The sequence below is a fragment of the Molothrus aeneus genome, chromosome 1, assembly GCF_037042795.1.
Source record: "Molothrus aeneus isolate 106 chromosome 1, BPBGC_Maene_1.0, whole genome shotgun sequence".
Classification (NCBI taxonomy): Eukaryota; Metazoa; Chordata; class Aves; order Passeriformes; family Icteridae; genus Molothrus; species Molothrus aeneus.
The window spans coordinates 54,499,504-54,518,935 of NC_089646.1; the positions used below are offsets into that span (position 1 = coordinate 54,499,504).

At 36.5% G+C, this 19,432-nt stretch overlaps 1 protein-coding gene across 1 annotated transcript in view; it reads right to left on the reverse strand.

Annotated features, from left to right (window-relative positions):
- The window catches only part of POU6F2 (POU class 6 homeobox 2), a 311,850-nt gene that overhangs the window by 23,409 nt on the left and 269,009 nt on the right, over positions 1 to 19,432 (reverse strand). The window contains exon 7 of the mRNA XM_066544767.1: positions 821 to 1,027. Within this exon, the coding sequence (XP_066400864.1) occupies positions 821 to 1,027 (207 nt within the window). The remainder of the gene's footprint in view (positions 1 to 820; positions 1,028 to 19,432) is intronic.

A 19,432-nucleotide genomic window follows, 5' to 3' on the forward strand; every position in this document is an offset into this window, starting at 1 on the left:
GCTGCTCCCTGTGCCTAGAGGTGTCAGCAGGAATGGCAAACAAGCACGACCAGCAGTAGGAATGCTAAACGGAATATTTAAGTGAGGGACATTTTTGTAAGTACCTCTTTGGTAATCACATTTGATGTGTTTTCTGTCCTCAATTTCCCCTCTTTCTGAGATAAAAGATAGGACTACAATTCCTTGCTCTACAGATGTAGGCAAAAAGAATGGATTTGACTCTAGAGTGCTATAAGAAGAGCTACAGAAGTGTTTTTGGACTTCAGTGTAGTCACTGGATCGATCCTTAAGTCTGCCAGCTACCTGCAACCTTACACTGAGTAATAATTTCTACAGAATACTTTCTGTCTATACAATTATACATAACTATATCTGATTTTCCAGTGAGGAAATCTAATAAGATTTTATATTTCCCCTTGTTTTCCCTGCATGTTCCAAATAACTTCAAGCCCCAATCTACTAGGTCACCACAAACTAAGGAGCTGAACTTTATAGGCCAGATGAGCCAGATGGATCTCCTCTGTCTCATATTCCTACTGCATTTTCATTGCAGAAAACATCTCAGTTGGTCCTATACTGACCTTGAAAAGAAAAAGAATAAATAGATAATTCTTGAATGTATAAATAAATTATATAATAGGACATTATTAATTACTACATATACAGTATGCAGTAATGCACTATGCAGGACAGAATTAATTTGTTTTATTAAAGATGTTAAAGAAGCGGGAGTTTTTAGAGAGGCCATGAGAGTGTCCATGAGGAGCAGAAAATTTCTGTGTGTCTGTTTTGATAATCATTCAGGCGACAGACAATTTACCTGCTGGCCTGGTTTGAGCGGCGATAGTGTTATTCCCTGGGTATTGATCACTGGGAGTATCTGGTTGCCGATGACAGTGGCGATGATCTGACCCTGGGCATTGGTCAATAACTGTGGAGTTATCGGTTGCACCTGAAGTCCCTGAGCTCCACCTGCCGCCTGGCTGGACGGGACTGGATTAGGCATCAGTGGGATTGTTCCAATAATCTGGAAGAAACAACACAGGGAGAATGTATGCATGCCACATGTACTTGCCACACGTAATTCCTTATATTCTTCATGTTGAATCAAACTTAGGTGATAAAAGCACAGAGACTAGTAAGACAGGCTGAGGGTGGGAAACAGTCATTCCTTCACTGGGGTGATGAAGACTTTCCAATTCATTTGTCACATCACATATCACCTATACATTTTACCACTGTCCACTGTCACCTGCAGCAAATAGGCTGTGGCTTAAGAGGGTATAAAACAAATTGTGGGCCACACTCTGGGCCTTGGATTATGGTTTCTTTCCACTATTAATTTTAACACAGAGTGAGATAAAAGTATCAGACTTTTTGTCTTGCTTTCTACGTCATCCATTTAATGGGTTACTAGTGGGGCTTATGTAATTCTACTTGACTTTCTAATACCTGGCACTCTAGATGACCACCTTTTACTCCCATGTGATCTCAGGAAGACACAAAGGGATACTGGTACCTTTCACGGCATGCCTTATTAAGATACGTTCATAAAAATGCAGCTGGTTTTGGATGACAGCTATGAAGTACAACACAACAGGAGGGCTGATGTTAGATAAAATATATTAGCTAACATTTCTGGGGCAAGTAGTTGCAGAAAGAGACACTTGTGACATCTCAGACTTGAGAATACAGTGATTTCCTAAAATGTGAATGTGCCTGTAAAACTAATATTAGGATGAGATGTCAAACAGATGTCGTAAGAAAGCTTGTCAGTCAATAAGCTGCTAGGCTGGAAAAAGTTATGCTGTTGCAAGATTCTTTTTACAGGTATTAGAGAATCTGAAATGAACTTCTGATGAAACTTGGGCCTAAACCCAAACTTTTTCTTTTTTTTCCAAACATCAACCTACGAAGCTGGAGTCATAGGATTGTTGCAACAGGAAAAATAAAAAAAAAGCATATCACATCTCTATTTCCTTCATCTTCTCCTCTCTCTTAATCATAGCCTTGCTGAAAACACCTACTCCATCCTAAGACTTCCAGTCTGCCCTTTACAGAAAACTGGCTTCTTCCTCTTTATCCTCAGCATTCACCACACTACATTGTCCATTTTGACTCCCACTAGTACAATTCCATTTTTTTCCTCAGTGGAGATAGAAATATTGTAGTTTTCCACAGTCTGTCTGCTGGTTCTCATTCCACTTGGGGGCTTAGTTATCTTTTTAGATCTCTTTGTTTCTGACAAATTTTATAGAAATTAATCAGCTGATTCACAAACCATTAAGTAGGTATGGAGAGCTGAATGGATGGAAAGAGAAAGAGATGTATACATAGCACTAGACACAGAGAAGCTTTCTCATGAAAATAGGCTGAAGTATTCCTAATGAAACTCAAAAGCAAGTTTATTCCCCAAACAAATATATAAAACAAAACATATAACATTCTTACTAATTTCAACAATTAATTTATATATTATATTAATGGAACCCATCCAATACAGTGTAAAATTAGGTCTAAAATAACTGTTTAGTGAAAACATCAGTTAGCTTTTTGGGCAGACCACTAAGTTGCTTTATGAGAGTGCAAAAGTAAACACCACTGAATCTCTTGCTGTGGATATAAAATGAATACAGGTGTAAAATGCCTGGTAAAGAGTAACAAAGATATGTGAAGACCTCTACCTACTGAAATCACCAGAGGTGACATACAACAACCCCAAAAAATCCATTCTTAAAAAAGCACCATGCAAAGATATCCAAGTAAGTCAGGCATAGCTGGAGGGACAGGTGGCTGTCATCACTCTCTCCCATTATTAGGCTAAGACATGACTCCACTGAGTGGAGTCATATCTTAGCCTAATGAGTGACTGTTCCTTCAGCAGTCACACCCAGTGATATGCCTCTAGGTAGGCTCAACCATGAAGTACCAGGTGACAACCTACACTGACACCTGGAGCAAGAAGAGTGCACTGTTGGCTATGGCAGCTCAGGAAACAAGCAGTAGTTGTTGTCAATTTACCAAACTTGCCCAGTTAGAAGGCCTTAGCATGGGAAGACCAGAAAACCATAAAGTAAAGCAGGGCAGCTCTCCTGTGGGAGAATCTGATAAAATGGCAAGCCCAGCTACTAAGCTGTATTGTAAGAGCTGCATATATCAAGACTGTTGAAAAGACTGTAAAGATACAATTTAAGTTCTTAATGCATTGCTAAAAGGTAGACAGATCAATAAAGATTATTACCCCCATTTTATGGAGCATGAAAGTGAAGCACGGTGAAGCATATTCAGAGTCAGCCTTCTAAGCTGAAATTTCCTGAGAGTTTCTCTTTTCAAATCACAATGCTTTTTTATTTTATTTTATTTTATTTTATTTTATTTTATTTTATTTTATTTTATTTTATTTTATTTTATTTTAATGTCCCTAGCTGAAAGGCAACTGCTTTCCTGTTCGTGTGAGAAGATGGTTATTTTCACTGAGGGGAGAGGCATTTATTTACATCATTATCAGATTTCAAATTGTTTTCTAAAATCAGACTTTCAGCATGAATGAAATACAGCTGCAGTGCAGTGCAACACATAAATATCTCCCCATTTTTGTGACCTAACATATTTATGAGTAACAAATATATTCTTTCACTTTTAATATAATCTCACCAAACACAAGAAATAATCCTTCTTAATTTTATCAGCAGAGACATATCAAAGGCCTTCCCTTCCTTTGCCATGTCTGTAAAGGACGCAACCTTGGACTGTCATTACTCCAATGTAACTTTAACTATCAAGGTCCTAATCCCAGCAAAGCAAAAAATGCTGTGTTGGTGTTATCAGTAATAGAAATGTTTGCATTCACATTTAAAATGCATTTCTTGGACTACAGTTGGACATTTCATAGAATGACAATGCTGAAGTGGACAGTTTGTAAGGTCAGAAGCAGAAGGCTATCTATATGTATTAATGTGTGTCACACACCATACTGTACATGGCGTGCTGTCCATGCACACAGACAGAAATGGAGCAGGAAAAACACAGATGGAAGAAGTGTTTCAGAAGGGCAAATGAGCAAATGTCCTCAGGGGTGTTACCATAGGACCCAAGGGTAAATCTTAATTGAAAACAGAAACTTACTGAGGTTTAAGAAGATTTTATTTCTTTTTTTACCAAAGTAAATTCTTGTCGGGTTAAGAAAAAGATATCCACTTGTCTCTACTTAAACAACAGGGCTACTCATTATTGCATGCAGCTTTGAGATGACTAAAACTGGATTCAGGTTTCCCCTTTCCAGTTTCCCCTTGTCCAAATACCCTCTCCTAAATATCCTAATTGCTCACTGATTCACACATAAGGAGTACTACAACTGTATCTCTTCCTTAAACCTTGTGTGACTGACGTGATGCTGAACCACATCCCTCTTCCCTCTAATTTTGGTATGAAATTTCACCCTGGGCCTTGCTAATCTGTCCTCTTAAATTATTGTACAAGTTGAAGACAATTTATGGTTTTGATACATTTGAATTTTGTCAAGAAATAAAGCAAGGCAATGCCACAGGCTTGAAGCACTGGCGTGCCACAGTACAGACTATTTAATTGCCAGTGATTTCCCTAGTCAGGAGGCATTGCTCCTTTCTAGGAAATGCTGCTACTTCAGATTATATTCAAAGATGGTTCAGGAATAACATGTGACAGGGACTGATCCCAAAAGATACTTACAGAGTCACACTGAATGGTTTGAGTTGGAAAGGGCCTCTTAAAGACCATCTAGTTTAATTCCCCAGCCATGGGCAGTGATGTATTTCACTAGACCACTTTGCTCTAAGCCCCATCCAACACTTCCACAGTGAGAACACATTCCACAATGCTATGTCTTCTCTGAGACAAAGCAGAATAGGCTTCTTATTCTGGCAATGCTTGGACTCAAATTCTTAAACAGTCCTGCTTGTCAAAGATGTTCTTGAAGAAAAAAAATCCCACATCCCTAAAAGTTCTCATGCTACAAAAGTATAATTTTATATGTTTTGAGAGTTTTTTTGCATGTCTTTTACAGTTCCTTTTATACATCATACAACTGAAAGCAAGCACTCTTCACAAAGGAGCTGCAAAACAGGTGTCATATGCAAAACAGCAATAAGACAGTTTTGAAAGCCCAAGGGTTAATTCAAGGGATCCCCTACCAATACTTCTCTAAGGGAGTTAGGCACAGTAATCTGCATAGCACTGCTAATTAAAATAAATTACACCAGGTTGTATCTTTATGAGGTACAGGTTCCTCATATAGGTACAAAATGCAGTGCAGGTACTGAGAAACTGTACTGAGATATTTAATGTGAATTCAGACTTCAACTTCTTTTATAGAGAAAGGGGCTTTGTTCTCCTTTACTAATCACAGAGACTGCAATTCTGGCCCTCTTCAAGCAACAGAGTGTTGCCAGAATCCTTGGTGGAGTCAGATTATCACTTCAAGTATTCAGTATGTTTCTTTCCTTTTTGTTCATGGATTAATAGATACATCAATTGTATCAAGCTGCTTAGACAAGAGTTTTTGTGGAAATTAATTTATTATTTTTCTGCTTCCCAATATTAGCTACACTTTAAAAGTCAGTTGTTTCTAATTTTAAAAGAAATCGGGGGTGATTTTTAACAGCATCTGAATATTTTCTACTGACTAATCTATTAGTGTGATTTTAGCACCCTAGGATTTCAAGAGATCTGACATTGGATCTCTCAGATCTTACAACTTACATTGTCAAGATGACTTCTGCAATAAAATTGTAGGTCTTGGCTTGCACATGAAATTAATTTGTCAGCCTGCACCTTCATACCAGGTGTGGGCCCGATGGTCTTTGCCTACATAGTCCGGCAAACAGCAATGAAAGAATAGCACACATTTAAAGTGAAGGTAAAATCCCAAGTAATGGAGCTGACCATGGAGGGGAAAAATCCCAAGTCCTCAGTATAGCAATAATTTCTCTGAATATCACCCCCCATGGCAGGGTAATGTCCTAACACTACTTAACTCAAGCCAACACAACCAAAGGAACACTACAAACTGTGGCCAAATGGTTCAATAACTGCCTTTGTTTCTGCTCTGAAGTGTAAGTAAAATCAAAGACCAACTTCACTAGTTTGTTTCTACTGTCAGCCAGGGCTTACATAAAGGAAATGGTGACATTTCACCTAAAAATGTCTTCAACTCTAAAAATGAAATATTAATTATTTTTAGTAGTATCATCAAAATAAACATCTCTTCAATTTGATCAATGTTACAACTCTTTAAATATTGAAAGTTAATGATTCAATTTTGAAAAACAGAAGAACAACATAAAAAGAAAACAGAAAAATGGGGAAAAGTGAAAGAAGCAACAGAAAAATTGTTCAGCAAAATGAGACAAACCACCATATACACATAGACACAAGGGTGTTGGTGGATGAGACTTGGCAATGTGTTCTTGCAGCCCTGAAGGCCAAGTGTATCCTGAGCTGTATTGGAAGATTTCAGGGTGAGTGTATGTCTCCCTCTACTCTGCCTTCACCAAGCCCACATGGAGTGCTGCCTCCAGCTCTGTAATCTTCAGCACAAGAAAGACAGGGACCTCACAGGTCCAGAGGAGGCCAAAAAGATGATCAGAGGGCTGGAGCATCTCTCCCATGAAGGCAGGCTGAAAGAGTTGGGGCTGTTCAGTCTGGAAAAGAGAATGCTCTGGGAAGAATTTACAGCAGCCTCCCAGTACATAAAGGGAGCCTAAACACTGGATAGGGACTGTTTTATAAGAGCATGTAGGACAAGAGATCCATGACCGGACAAGAAGTAATGGCTTCAAACTAGGGAGGGGAGGTTTAGATGAGATGTTAAGAAGAAATTTTGAGAGTGGTGAGAACAGGTCACCCAGGGGAGCTGTGGATGCCCCATCCCAGGAAGTGTTCAAGGCCAGGCTGGATGGGTCTCTGAGAAATCTGGTCTAGTGAGAGCAGTCTCTGCCATGGTAGGGGGTTGGAACTAGATGATCTTTAAGCTCTCCTCCAAGCTAGATCATTCTATGATTTTGTACAGTCTTGCAAACTTTATTCAGAAGCTGCATCTGTTCAGAGATATGTTGCATGGGCACTTTATTAGCATGAGTTATTTAAGGAGACAATCTAAGGAGAAAATGACTGAGGAAAAGATACACTGATGTGAATCTGCACAGGCTTCTTTAGCCTCTGTGCAGCTGCCCCTTTCTTAATCACATACATGTATATCTATATATATACAGTTTCCATATAAATTATAAACACATAGACACAGCTATTTAAAAAAATACATGTAACTTATTTTCTACCAATATCAATAACCCCAGCTATTTATATGCACTATACCACACACATGCAATCCACTTCCAGTATACACACTGAAAAACTGGAATCATGAATACAAGGAATACAATTTGCAGATTTCTTTTGAAAGTAATGCTAGTCTACCTCATTCTTTGGACTAATGACAATATGATTCTTGAACCTCATACTGGATGAAATTAAGGCTGCTTGTGTCTTTCAAATTAAAAGTAGTACTAATTAATGCAAAGCTTGCAAATTTTCTTTTCTGCATTGTATTTCCTAATGACAAGTCAAAAAGATGGCACAACAAATTGCTACTTTGGGAAAATGAATCAAATACTGATACTGGAAATAGGGACCTAGGAAACTGTACTCCCGTGTCACAATTTAAGGTAAGGAATTGTAATATGCAGGTTAAGTATTGTTCTTATATCATTCAACATATTGGATAGATTATTGCTTGTAAGCATCATAATGGAGCATTGAGTCCAACATTCTGCCTGATTTTCTCAGTGTTTGTTTTGTTTTAGAAAATAATGTTTGTATATTAACATCAATATACACAGGAATTTATTTGTTATCACTGTAGGAATTATGTGGTGAAATTTTTCTATTTTTCTCAAACAGATACAATTACATTCTTGTAGTAGGAGCGTATGTACTGTCATAAAAAAGAATGTCTATTTTATCAAACATTTTAAATAACACAACATTTTCTAATTAGAAAATTCTAAATATATGTAATTTCAATTTGAAGACTAAAAATTATGTTGAGTGTCTGCTGAATTGTTCCTCTTAAGCAATCTGTTTAGGATTTAACTTCCTTTTAAAAACAAGAATTAAATCAGGCATCACGAGCCTTAGAGGTCATAGTTCTCTGAGTTGAGCAAAGCAGCTGTTGATGTTAATTAGATTTGCAGGTCCTAAGTATTTCTGAAAACCAGCTAGTGAGATTCTTATGAAAATATTTATTATTTAAAATTATTTGATGGATGTCTAGTATAAAATATTTTAGAAATATTTTTGTTTGTTATGACAACAGATCCACGATATGTTATGACAGGACAGCCAATACTATCATATTTGTTATGGAAAAAACAAACAGAATTTCTAATAATATTTGATGATCACTAAAAGAATTTATAGCTAACTGTTTTTTAGCAATTTACTGCTTGCCTCCCAAGCTACAAACAGCTTTTCTGATTGCTGTGCAGATCCTTTTAGGGTGTTTACAAGCAAACACATTTCTGTATATGGGGTTTTGGGGTTTTTTTGGTAAATCCTTTTGATAATCAAAAGTAATAGTATTAATTTTCTCAGGAATTAAATATATAGCAACTGGGCCAGAAATGTGAATTTCTAGAATTAATTACAATGAAAACATTTTTGTAAATATTCATTCATCCCTACTTTCTTTTCATGCAAGCTGCAATTTTCATAGACGCCTACAAAATTATCACTGTTGTTTGGCTTCTCTGAAGACTTCAATATCAACTAAGTATCAAACATCTCAGAGACAAGAAATCCCTGCTCTGAAATAAAATTTCTCAACCTTTTCAAGCTTTATATTTGGGCTGCAGCTGCTAACCCAAACATCAATTTGTATCTTTAGACTACAAAGTGGATTTAGATTCCTTTGGAACAAAGATCGTCTCTTTTGAGCAATGACATTATTTCCTACTACGTCTCTCTCAGAGCATAAAGAGTGGACTTGCTTCCAGCCACATCAGAATCTAACAAACTGGACACACAGCACAAGAAAATGTAGGCATCCTTACACTTTGTACTATGTGCCATACTGAGCCATTCAAGGACAGCTCAGGAAACAAGTTCCCATTTCTCAGCATGCCTAACTAGGCCCAGCACAATGTGTGCCAATGTGATTAGCTTGCCTCCATGCTATGGTGACATTATCAGCTTGTTTGGAACTACCTTTGCTACCTGGTGCTGTGTTGCACTGTACTGGCCCACTACAGAGATGCTATCGAGAGGTGAGGAGCCAGAATGAGGCAGGGTTTAGTAATTGCTCTATGATCCTGTGGTTTTTAAATAAGAGCTACAATTGAGACACAGCCATGCACAGATATGAACAAGATAATATCTTCCACTGCTAAACAGTTCTCACTGAAATAGTGTGGGTTTAATTTTTCAAATTGTAATCTTACTCTCTTTTTTAAAGGGATGTGGCACACTACTGGCAATGCCTGTGGATGAGCAGGACTATTTCTGGTATTATACTTTTATTTCTTTCCCTTGATTGTTCCTTTAAACTTGTTTTTGCATAGACAATTAAGAAGATGGCACTGACTTCAGCAGGTGGTCACCACTGTCACCGGTTTATCTTGTGACACCATTCCCAAAAAGTTATTCCACTAGAAGTATTATGGTCTTGCAAATGCGTGCCAAATGTGGCTACCTCAAAGACTTTTTAATTTTCATTTATTTTTTTTCATTGTTTATGAATCTGTGATGAGAATGAAATTTTCTGAGGAAACAAAAGTAAATTTTGGGAACCTTACTTTGAAAACTTAATGGTATTTTATTCTGTCCTTGACTGTCTGTTTAGAATACCAATGGATGTTTTCGCAGGTACTCCATGAGAAACTGGATTGAAATCACTAACTATCAAATAATCTTCAGATGCAATCTTTAGGACCAGAGTTCTTTAATTAGACTATAGGTCAAAGAATTTCTAGGCCATCAATATATTCTCAAAGAAACATCTCATATCTTCTGACTATCAGATTACCTACACTATACAAAATATTTATCAGATCACAGATTTCTGCCTGTAATTCTTAAAGGTAAAATTAATTGTGCATGTTGATTCATTCAATCATCTCAGATTTAGCCAAAATTCCTTGCAAGAAGGTTAATATATATTGTAATCAATCAGTAGCAGTGATACTCAGCATTGTTGTTAGACAATCACATTTTTCCAAATACTACTACAAATCCTGAGCTTGCTGCACAGATGCCATGACTGTGGATGATATGGTAGCTGTCTCTCAATCCATAATTTCAACACAGCACCTGTACAAGATGACATCTGTCTAAATACAAAGTCATGCCCTACTTAGGTGATGTTTCTACAATTTTAGATCATCTAGACTTTAGCTAAATAAAATATAAACTGTTGGTCTTACTAATTAAGAGTTGTAACTTTTACTGTGATAGTGTATGAAAGCTCAGGGCAAGGCTGAGATGAGTAACTGTGAAGCAGTACACAAATGTATCACTGAAACACTTTCCAGTTTTGCAGGACATGCATTTCTTCCACAAGTGACTTTTCTGCCTACTGAGAGCAAGGCACAATGCTTAGCACAGCATGATTATGATGGAACAAAGCATCCTGGATTATCTCTCTACTATAGTGGATATCACTGTGGAAACCAATATTCCAACCTATGAAGTGGAATTTTGCGATAAAGTACCACAGTTTTGTGGGAGTTGAAGACAAGGAGAAAAAATTCATTTCACTGAAAGAAGGCTTAGATAGATTGCATGTAAATTCTTGAATGGAAAATGGTCATGACTCCAAGTTTCTAGATCTGAATGTCTAGGAATAAAAATCCTTCCCGAGATCAAATATAACTTCCTTTTGTCATGCATTCATCACAGAGTTGATTGCTCTTTTTAGTACCAATGAAAATTTGCCAACCAAATATAAGCCAGGCCTTAGTCCTTCTTACCTTGAAAAATTTGTTCCAGCCCCTGGTTCAGCACACTGCTCTGTCAATCAGTTTACCTTTGAAAAGTTTGTTAAATTCCAGGTCTCTGTTCATTCACGTGTAATATGTTAGTATAAATACTATTTACTTCCCTGCCAGTATTCCTACAAGTTTTAAGTAATTTTTGTAAGGCTACCTATGAGTTAGAAAGACAAGATATGAAAAAAGTAGGGTATTTTTATGTTGAAGATAAAAAGCCACTCATCTTGAAATGATTCTCAAAATTAGGGAAGACGTAGCAAGAGACTGTGTTTATGAATCTGTGAGGAGAACATGCAGCTTAATTACCAGTTTCATTCAAGCCTGGTCCATAGGTCTGCTTAAGGAAGAGTTAAATAACTATGATTTTCTTATTAAAAGAAGCAGTGGGCTGGAGGTAATCCCATCTTCAGCTCCTACACTGCTATTCTGTGGAAGCAACATGTTCCTGATACAGACAGACAAATTGAAATTTGTTTATGTATTTTTATATTAATTCAAACTACTTTGTATTTCCCTTCTGCCGTCAGCAGAGCCCATATTCCTGAGGCCTGTTCTGTGGAAGGCAGATCACAATTTTCTATTCTTGCACGTCCTCTCTGTTCTCTAAAAATATTTCCTTTTCAACCGTCATCTGCAGGGCACCAAAGGTGAGGGGCTTCTTTACTTTTTTGACTCTAGAGAAAGGGAATGGTAAGGATAGAAAATTAGTTATTTCCAGAATCCCTTCTCCATCTGTGTAGCTGTCACATGTCTTATATTTACATTTTCAGTTATTTTGGGCAGGCCATTGTTTCTTTTGGTATGTTAGAATAAGACTGTAGCACAGTGTTCCAGTATGATTATGTATTCCATTCATCATTATGGGGGTTCCGTAGACAAAAAAGTAACAACAATCCTATTTGTTGTCAAAGAATTAAATTGTTATATTACATAATAGTCTCACATTTCCTTAGTTAAGATGACTGAAGACTGTGATGCACTCTATCAAGACTTTCAAGTGGGATGCTACTGCTGTACTTTCTGATAATTTTTACTGGATTACAGGTTCCTGAGAGAAGAACAAAGGGGGTGCTACTTTAACTTCGTCAGTACTGAAATGCTCCCTTTACATAAGGAAAATACATTAATGCCATTTTAAACATGGTGTAAAATGTTGAAAATCATAGCCAAAAGCTGGGGAAAAATGCAGTGATAGTCTAGAACTGACTCTTATGTTTACAATTTATTTTAAATGTTTCCCTAGAGCTAGTGTTTCCCACATTACTCTTGCAGTTGTGGCTGCTGGGAAGTCAGTGGATCTCAATAACTTGCACTGAATAAAGAGATCCTTAGCAAGTTCAGAAGACATCATTCACAGTTACAGCTACAGCCCTACTGTAGGAACCAAAGCTGCTCCTCCATAGGATCATTCTGAGCAATTACTCAGCTTGGCTTTGACAATCAATGCTTAAAGTCACAGAATCATACTGGTTGGGAAAGACCTTTGAGATCATCAAATCCAGCCATAAACCTAACACTGCCAAGTCCGCCAGCCTAATTCAACCTCTCTCTTCTGGTATGTAATGCTTTAATGTGGAAAAGATTGAAATGAAACAAGAAGGTTCCTCATGGAGTGATGTACTATACTCAGTGCTTTAAAGAACCAGATAATCTAACCACTGATATGTTTAGCATATGAAAGTGTAAGGATCATCAGATGTTGCTTCCTTCATTCAGGCTTTACCTTAATTTAAGTAGTCTCCCTGTTAAAAATCCGAAGAGAAAGATATTAAATAGAATTAAAAGTGGTGGAATCTTCCAAGAGGAGAACAAAGTAGATGTGAACAAGAGAAAAAAGCAACAGCAAAATGAAACTTAGTTTTAAACATTGTCAAAATGCATACTGTAGTACATTTTTTAAAAAAAGCAACTCAGTTTCAGTAATGTGAAACCTCCAAAACAACTTCTTGTTTAATCTTGGAGCAATAGTGGAGAAGATTTCCTGACATATGGGAATTACAGCAGAAGAATGAAGAGATAAGTGAAGAGAAAATGCCATACTACAATTAATATATGGGATAGTTTAATTGCAGGTAATCACAGATTTTTAAATTTACAAGTCAAGAAATTGTGCTCATTTCTGAGACAGAATTGAGCATATTAACTGCCCTTGAAACAATATCAGCATTTGTGGGTCCCATCCAACTCAGCATATTCTCTGATTCCGTGATGATAGTTGAGTTGGTGCATCTACTAGCTTCCCTTATATCCCCCTCACTGCCATCACCTCACAAAAAATCCAATCCAATCCAATCCAATCCAAACCAAACCAAACCAAATCACAATAACAAAAAAATAAACAAAAAAACCCCAAAAAACCACCCCACACCAAAAAACCCAAACCCAACTAAACAAATCCCATCACCCCCCACCAAACAAAACAAAAAACCCAAACTCCAAATTCATTTCTCAGATTCAAAAGAAAGTTTATCCAGGCTGAATGTGCACACGATTTGTCAACCAGGCTGCTTCACTCAGAAATGAAAATGTAAAGATGTGTAAACAACAAATAACCTCAAAAAAGGAATTAGCATCTCAAAAAAAAAAGTTATCAAATATGCATTTGTTTATCACAGTCAAGTTTTATGATTCAAACCTCATTCATATATATTTTATGAAGAGAATATCCATTGTGGTGGCAAAATTAAATGCATTTTGAAACTTGTATGTGACATTTATCTATCTGCTCTATCAGAAAAAAGTTGTCATATTCATTCAGACATATATTACTTTTTCAATTTCCTGTCAGTAATGTTTTTTTAATGTTCTTTAGGGGTAGACCACAGGATTTCTTATTTCTCACAACAAAGACTTTAGCATTATGCTTTAGAATTATGTTGATGAGTTTATACCTAAAAAAGTTGCACCACCTTTTTTTTAAGAGATGAACAGTTCATTCTTATCCCTGATAACCATGGTTTTTGGGTTGTTTTTTGTTTGTTTTTTTTTGTTTTTTTGTTGTTTTTTTTTTTTGTTGTTGTTGTTGTTTGTTTGTTTTCAATTTTTTTTTTAAAGATATAGTCAGGTATCTTAAAAAAAAAGAGAGTGGTCTGGTCTTTTTTTCTTCTTTTAAAGAAGTTCATCATACAAAACACAAACTTACAGTGCAATTTTATGATGATTCAGGATTTACTGTGAGCCACAAGAGATAACAAAAAAAAAAAAAGCTCAAATATTGAAACTCCTTATCACATATCTTCCCTTCCAAGGAGATGATTTTGCTAGAAAGTTCATATAAACCCAGTGCTTTGAATAAAGTGTTCTGTAGCAGGCAAGACCTGGTCATAGAGAAGAAACAGAAACCAATTAAGAGGGTTAGTTGACAACATGCTACAGCTGTAATGCAAAACAGTGGCTGGAGAGGAGGACACTTCTTTCTCTGAGTTGCTAATAAAGTGGCACTGTAGCAAAAAACTTACATTGTATCCCATAGGCTCAGTGCAAGTCCTATGGAAGATGTTGAAGCGCAGTGGGTCAAGTCCTGAGTAGAAAGGACACTTGTTTCTTATGGGGTTTCTTTGGTAGTAAAGACCCCATCCATAATATAGAATAATGCATGCTCTTTGATAGTAACAAATCAGGAGAATTCCATGAAAACCATTTCAGTTGCATCTCTAAACAAATGGTACATTTGAATGCAAGTTAGAAGATATGCCCCCCTTCTAAGCACACATAATATCTAGGAGTAAAACCAAGTATTTTGGTAAAACTCGCAATAATTATGATGGTGTAGTTTAGATTACTTTAGGATAGAAATTCTTAGATGATAAGACTCTTTCACGGTATTTGTGATATCTAATGGCTGGAGCTGTGCTGGAAATACATTCATGATGATCTGTGGTCTGAAGATTTTGTGTATCCCTTTTCTGTACTAACCAAAACAGCAGGGTAAATGGCCAGAAAAATGTAAAAAGAAATCTGTCAAAAGGAGAGACATCTTCCCCGCTTCTAGAGATTCAAAGGGGTTTTTGTAAAAGTAGGAGAACCTCAGAGATGTAATGTCTTCATTTATGCACAACTGATTTTTAAAAAACATCATCCTGCACATGGAATACTTGATCTTACTTGAAAGAAAAGATACTCAACAGAAAGATCCTCCCCTTCACATTGCAAACCATCACTTAGTTGAAGTATCTGTAAAGTTAAGTATGCCTTAAATAATTCAGACATACCATTACCTTGGTCTCTATTTATCTGGGAAACACAAAGAAGCAGGCAAGCAAAACAGGAAAAAAAAAAAAAAGAATAATTCCCCCAGAGTAATTAAAAAAATAAGTTAGGTCAGCCAGTACTAAGTTCTGCATGTCCATCCTCAGCTGCTCCCAGGATCTGAGTTAAAACTACTGTGACTGCAATGGTGAGCTTAAAGATAACATTACCAAAAGGACTCAAGTATCATTAAAAGGAACTACTGTATGATATTGTAAGCATGGAATTGATATAATATTTGACACCTAGCATTAGAAATCTGGTTGTAGACTGTCATTCATGACTCTCTCTATTCAGTGTAGAGAGTGAAAAATCCCTGCAAAATAATTCATTGATGCTTAAAACACCTGCCTTAGATTGGTCCTATGTTTTATTTTTTGAGAGCATCTATTTGTTTCAATGATGACAGAAAACACTAAACAACTAGCTTAGATTGTTGACTAGCCTAAGTTGCCTTTCATGTGGTCAAAAATAGGGAAAAGGAATTCAAATCAGGAGTCTAAACAGAGTACTCTGCGAAGCATTCAATTCTAAAATTGACCTACAATCTCTAGGTTATTTGGAAAACAAGTTGTCTTTTTACAGATCCTCTCAATCTCAGCTGTAGATAAAAGGAGGGTAACATAATTTTTTAAAAATCCCTAAAATTAAAATGAAATCATTGACACTTTTTCTGGGAATAAGACTCAACTTTTCTTCATTTTTTTTCTTTGGTGAGCTACTATTAAAATAAAAGGCTTTAAGAAGACCTCACTGGTTGAAAAGATGTTCAACACATGCACAAAATGAAATCTGTTTGACCATCCTTGTCTATTACAAACATAAACACAGAGATAGAGATGATTCACTTAAATTCCTTCAACTTGACTGGTAATATCTTGATACATTTCACTGGGGAGGGTATAACTTATACCACTCTTAAAAAGTAAGTTTAAAAAAAAAGACACAGCAATGACTGTGGACTGAAGATTTATTAGAAAGATTCCCTAACCATCTCTTGGAAGTAAAATTTCCATTCTGTGCAAACTCAGTGAGAAATTGCTTTCTTGACATGGTACTCATTTATCTCCCCTCACTCTGTGTTCTTTGAGGTCTCCTTTTGCATCATTTGTTTGGTAGTATGAGGCCGATCTAAACATTTTTACATTTGTGCTCTTGCCAGAGACCACAGTGATTTACTGAATCAGGAACGCATCATTCATGTTTGTTCCCTCTTTTCACTGCATATGATTTTAAGGAGAAATAAAAGGCAAGGGTACAGCTTGCTGCATTAAGTGCTCCTTAGGAGTGGCCCTTATTGATGGATCAGGCTATGAGAATTTGAGCTTGACTTAGTACTATTTAACAGATACGTTTTTATTTGTATTCAGAAAAGAAGTCTTTTGTTGTAGCATATTTACTTGTGATATTTTTTTCTCATCATACAGGGTGTTTCTCATCATACATCATTGTTGGTTAAGGACTTCCATGTAAGCAGCGATCTAAGTGTCCATCATTGTATATACAGAAGCATGAACCTGTTTGAATACACAAACGCTTCTGTATATTACTAACAGTATTTTTAGGTCAGTAGTCTAATATTAATATTTTAAATAGTTACCCTGAGAAGTTGGCAAAAAGCTTGTCAAGATTTGTTTTATACTCATTTCCAAAACCTCCCTTATACTCTTACAAAAATGTAGTTTGTGATTGCAATTTCAGAACATATTCAATCAGCTCTTAGACTTCACAGATGAGCATCAGGGCTTCCTGTGTCTTTCTGTATCTGGTGAACTGAGAACTAGTAGGTCTCTTTGGACCCTTGTGAACAAAAAATTAAATTCAAAACTTATTCAAAATTATTTTTCTAAGCAATCATTAAATATTTAATCTTAGTCTCTAGGCAGATTTTTGTCTTGGCTGTTGTAGCAAAGATTCTCAGATGTGGTAGAGAAGAATGTGGTGCTTTTTTGCTAATATCAATTACATATTAATTTTATTCAAAGGTGATGACATTATGATTTATCTAACCTCTCTGTGCATTGGTTCTTAAACCTTCTGCTTTAGCTAAAGGAGTGTGTTTCAACAATGAACATAAACAACTACTGTTTTCAAATTCATGGATCTACTTGACATCAAAGATAGGTGACTGTCTCCTACAGGTGTCTGTACCTGAAAAATAGGTGCAACAGCTGGGACATTTTGGTGCATCAGAGAAATAAGACACATTCTCCTGGGTACAAACAGACCAACCAAGAGAGCAACATATAGATTTAAACATACGGAGTGCTGCACTGTAGTTGCTAATATCAATTTTAAGAGACTGTAAATACAAAACCCATACATCAGTATCTGAACAATTAAAATTAAGAGATATATAGTGCAGATCCCAGAAGGTGTAATTTAAATACCTAAAAATGGAAGCCACCTCCCAGCACTTTGGAGAGGTCTCTGGAGGCAATATTCATCAACATGATAAACGTCATGGAACATGCAGACCATGCCATCCTGTGGGGGTATGCTGGGAAATATTTTCCCTGCAATTCTATTAAAAAGCCTCCATTTTCTTGAACTCCTAATTCAGAGATCACTCTGATTTCTTGTGCAGAACTATCAATAGTACCTGTCTACATACTACCAGCCAGTAGTGAAAGGGTAGAATGTTAACATTCAGTATCTTTTAACTCTCACTTTGCAGTCATTCAAGAGTACTTACATTTTTTGTGGCAAATCAAACCCCTAGAAAAATACAGGCCTAGTTTTGCTCCTCATATATTAAAATGGGGGTTAAATTAATAGAATGCAAACAATTATGGCCTCTGTGTGTACAGTCATAATTACACACATCTAAAATTACACTTGAGACAGATCTCAGCTAAAAAAGAGCAGCACATTGTCTTCCATGCCAAGAGGAGAAGGTCTAGTTTATTTTCATTTGTCACCAGAATAAAGAGTCAAATGACTCCAAAGACAGAAGGATGTCTCAAGAGGTAATTAAAATATTTATAATCTCATTTCCCTATGGGAAATGTATCTTGTGTCTCTTCTGAGGAGATGAGCATAAATTTCCAGGTAAGCATACATATACGTGTTCACATAAGTGGGAAGCAATTCAGTTGAAAAGAATGTTGACATCTGCTCTATTTGAAATGTTTTAGGATTTTGTCAGAATATAGCAATAAGGCCGAGAAGAACATTTTTCTGGATCAGCCATGAGATACTTAGAGAAGTTTTGTGCTATGTCTGAAATGGGACTAAAGACCTATGTTTAACTAACTGAATCCCAGATAGTGAGACAACGAAATTGTCAGGAAAAGAAAATGGTAGAGGAAGTAGAACGTCACCAGACACCTGTTTACCTGTACTCTTTATGATTCCTTACGGTAGAAACCAGGAGAACAAAACCAGACAAATGAGAACAAATTAAGGCTAATAAGAAGAATTGAGAAGGAAATTTTAGCATGGCAAGTGGTGCTGCTTCCCCCTCAAAGCTAGTACACTGCATGAGTCCGATACTATGTTTTTTTTCTTTCAGTCTATTTGTGCTATCAAATAAGACATAGCTAAATGAACAGCCCTCAAAGAAGGGAGTGGATTAGGCCTCTGGAGATGATGACTAACAAGTTAAAATTAAACTTCTTTTCAGTTGGGCTGCAGTGACCTATTTATACAATTTCTTTCTTGCTAGCTAGCTAGCTTTTTTTAACATTGCAAGGTGTACCTGGCCTCTCTCATCTCTCTCTAAACTGTCTCCCTGATGTCCTGATCACTCTCTGATCTATCTCTCTATCTGCTGGGTGAATGCTAATATGACATATCCAACCTCTAAAACAAACCATTTATTTTGAAACTTGGCTATGTCAGAGCATTTGATGCGTCAAACATGAAAATGAATGTATATTTGGATATTGGGTACATCATGTCTTGATATTAAATTATCCCCTGAAAAGAGGATTGATTTTTAAACTGGCAGGATATATGTATTGCTTCCTTGAATCTCTAGCATGAAGCTAGATGTGGGGGGAGTCTAGCAAAGGTTCTCTATGAAGCAGAAAAAGAGTTGCTCAAGGGCTATGAGTGTTTTCTTTATATTAATAAATCCTTCTTTGCACTTAAGGAAAGAGATTCTGTCATTCTCGTCCATTATTATGTGACAATAATACATTAGTCTTCTATGAGAGATA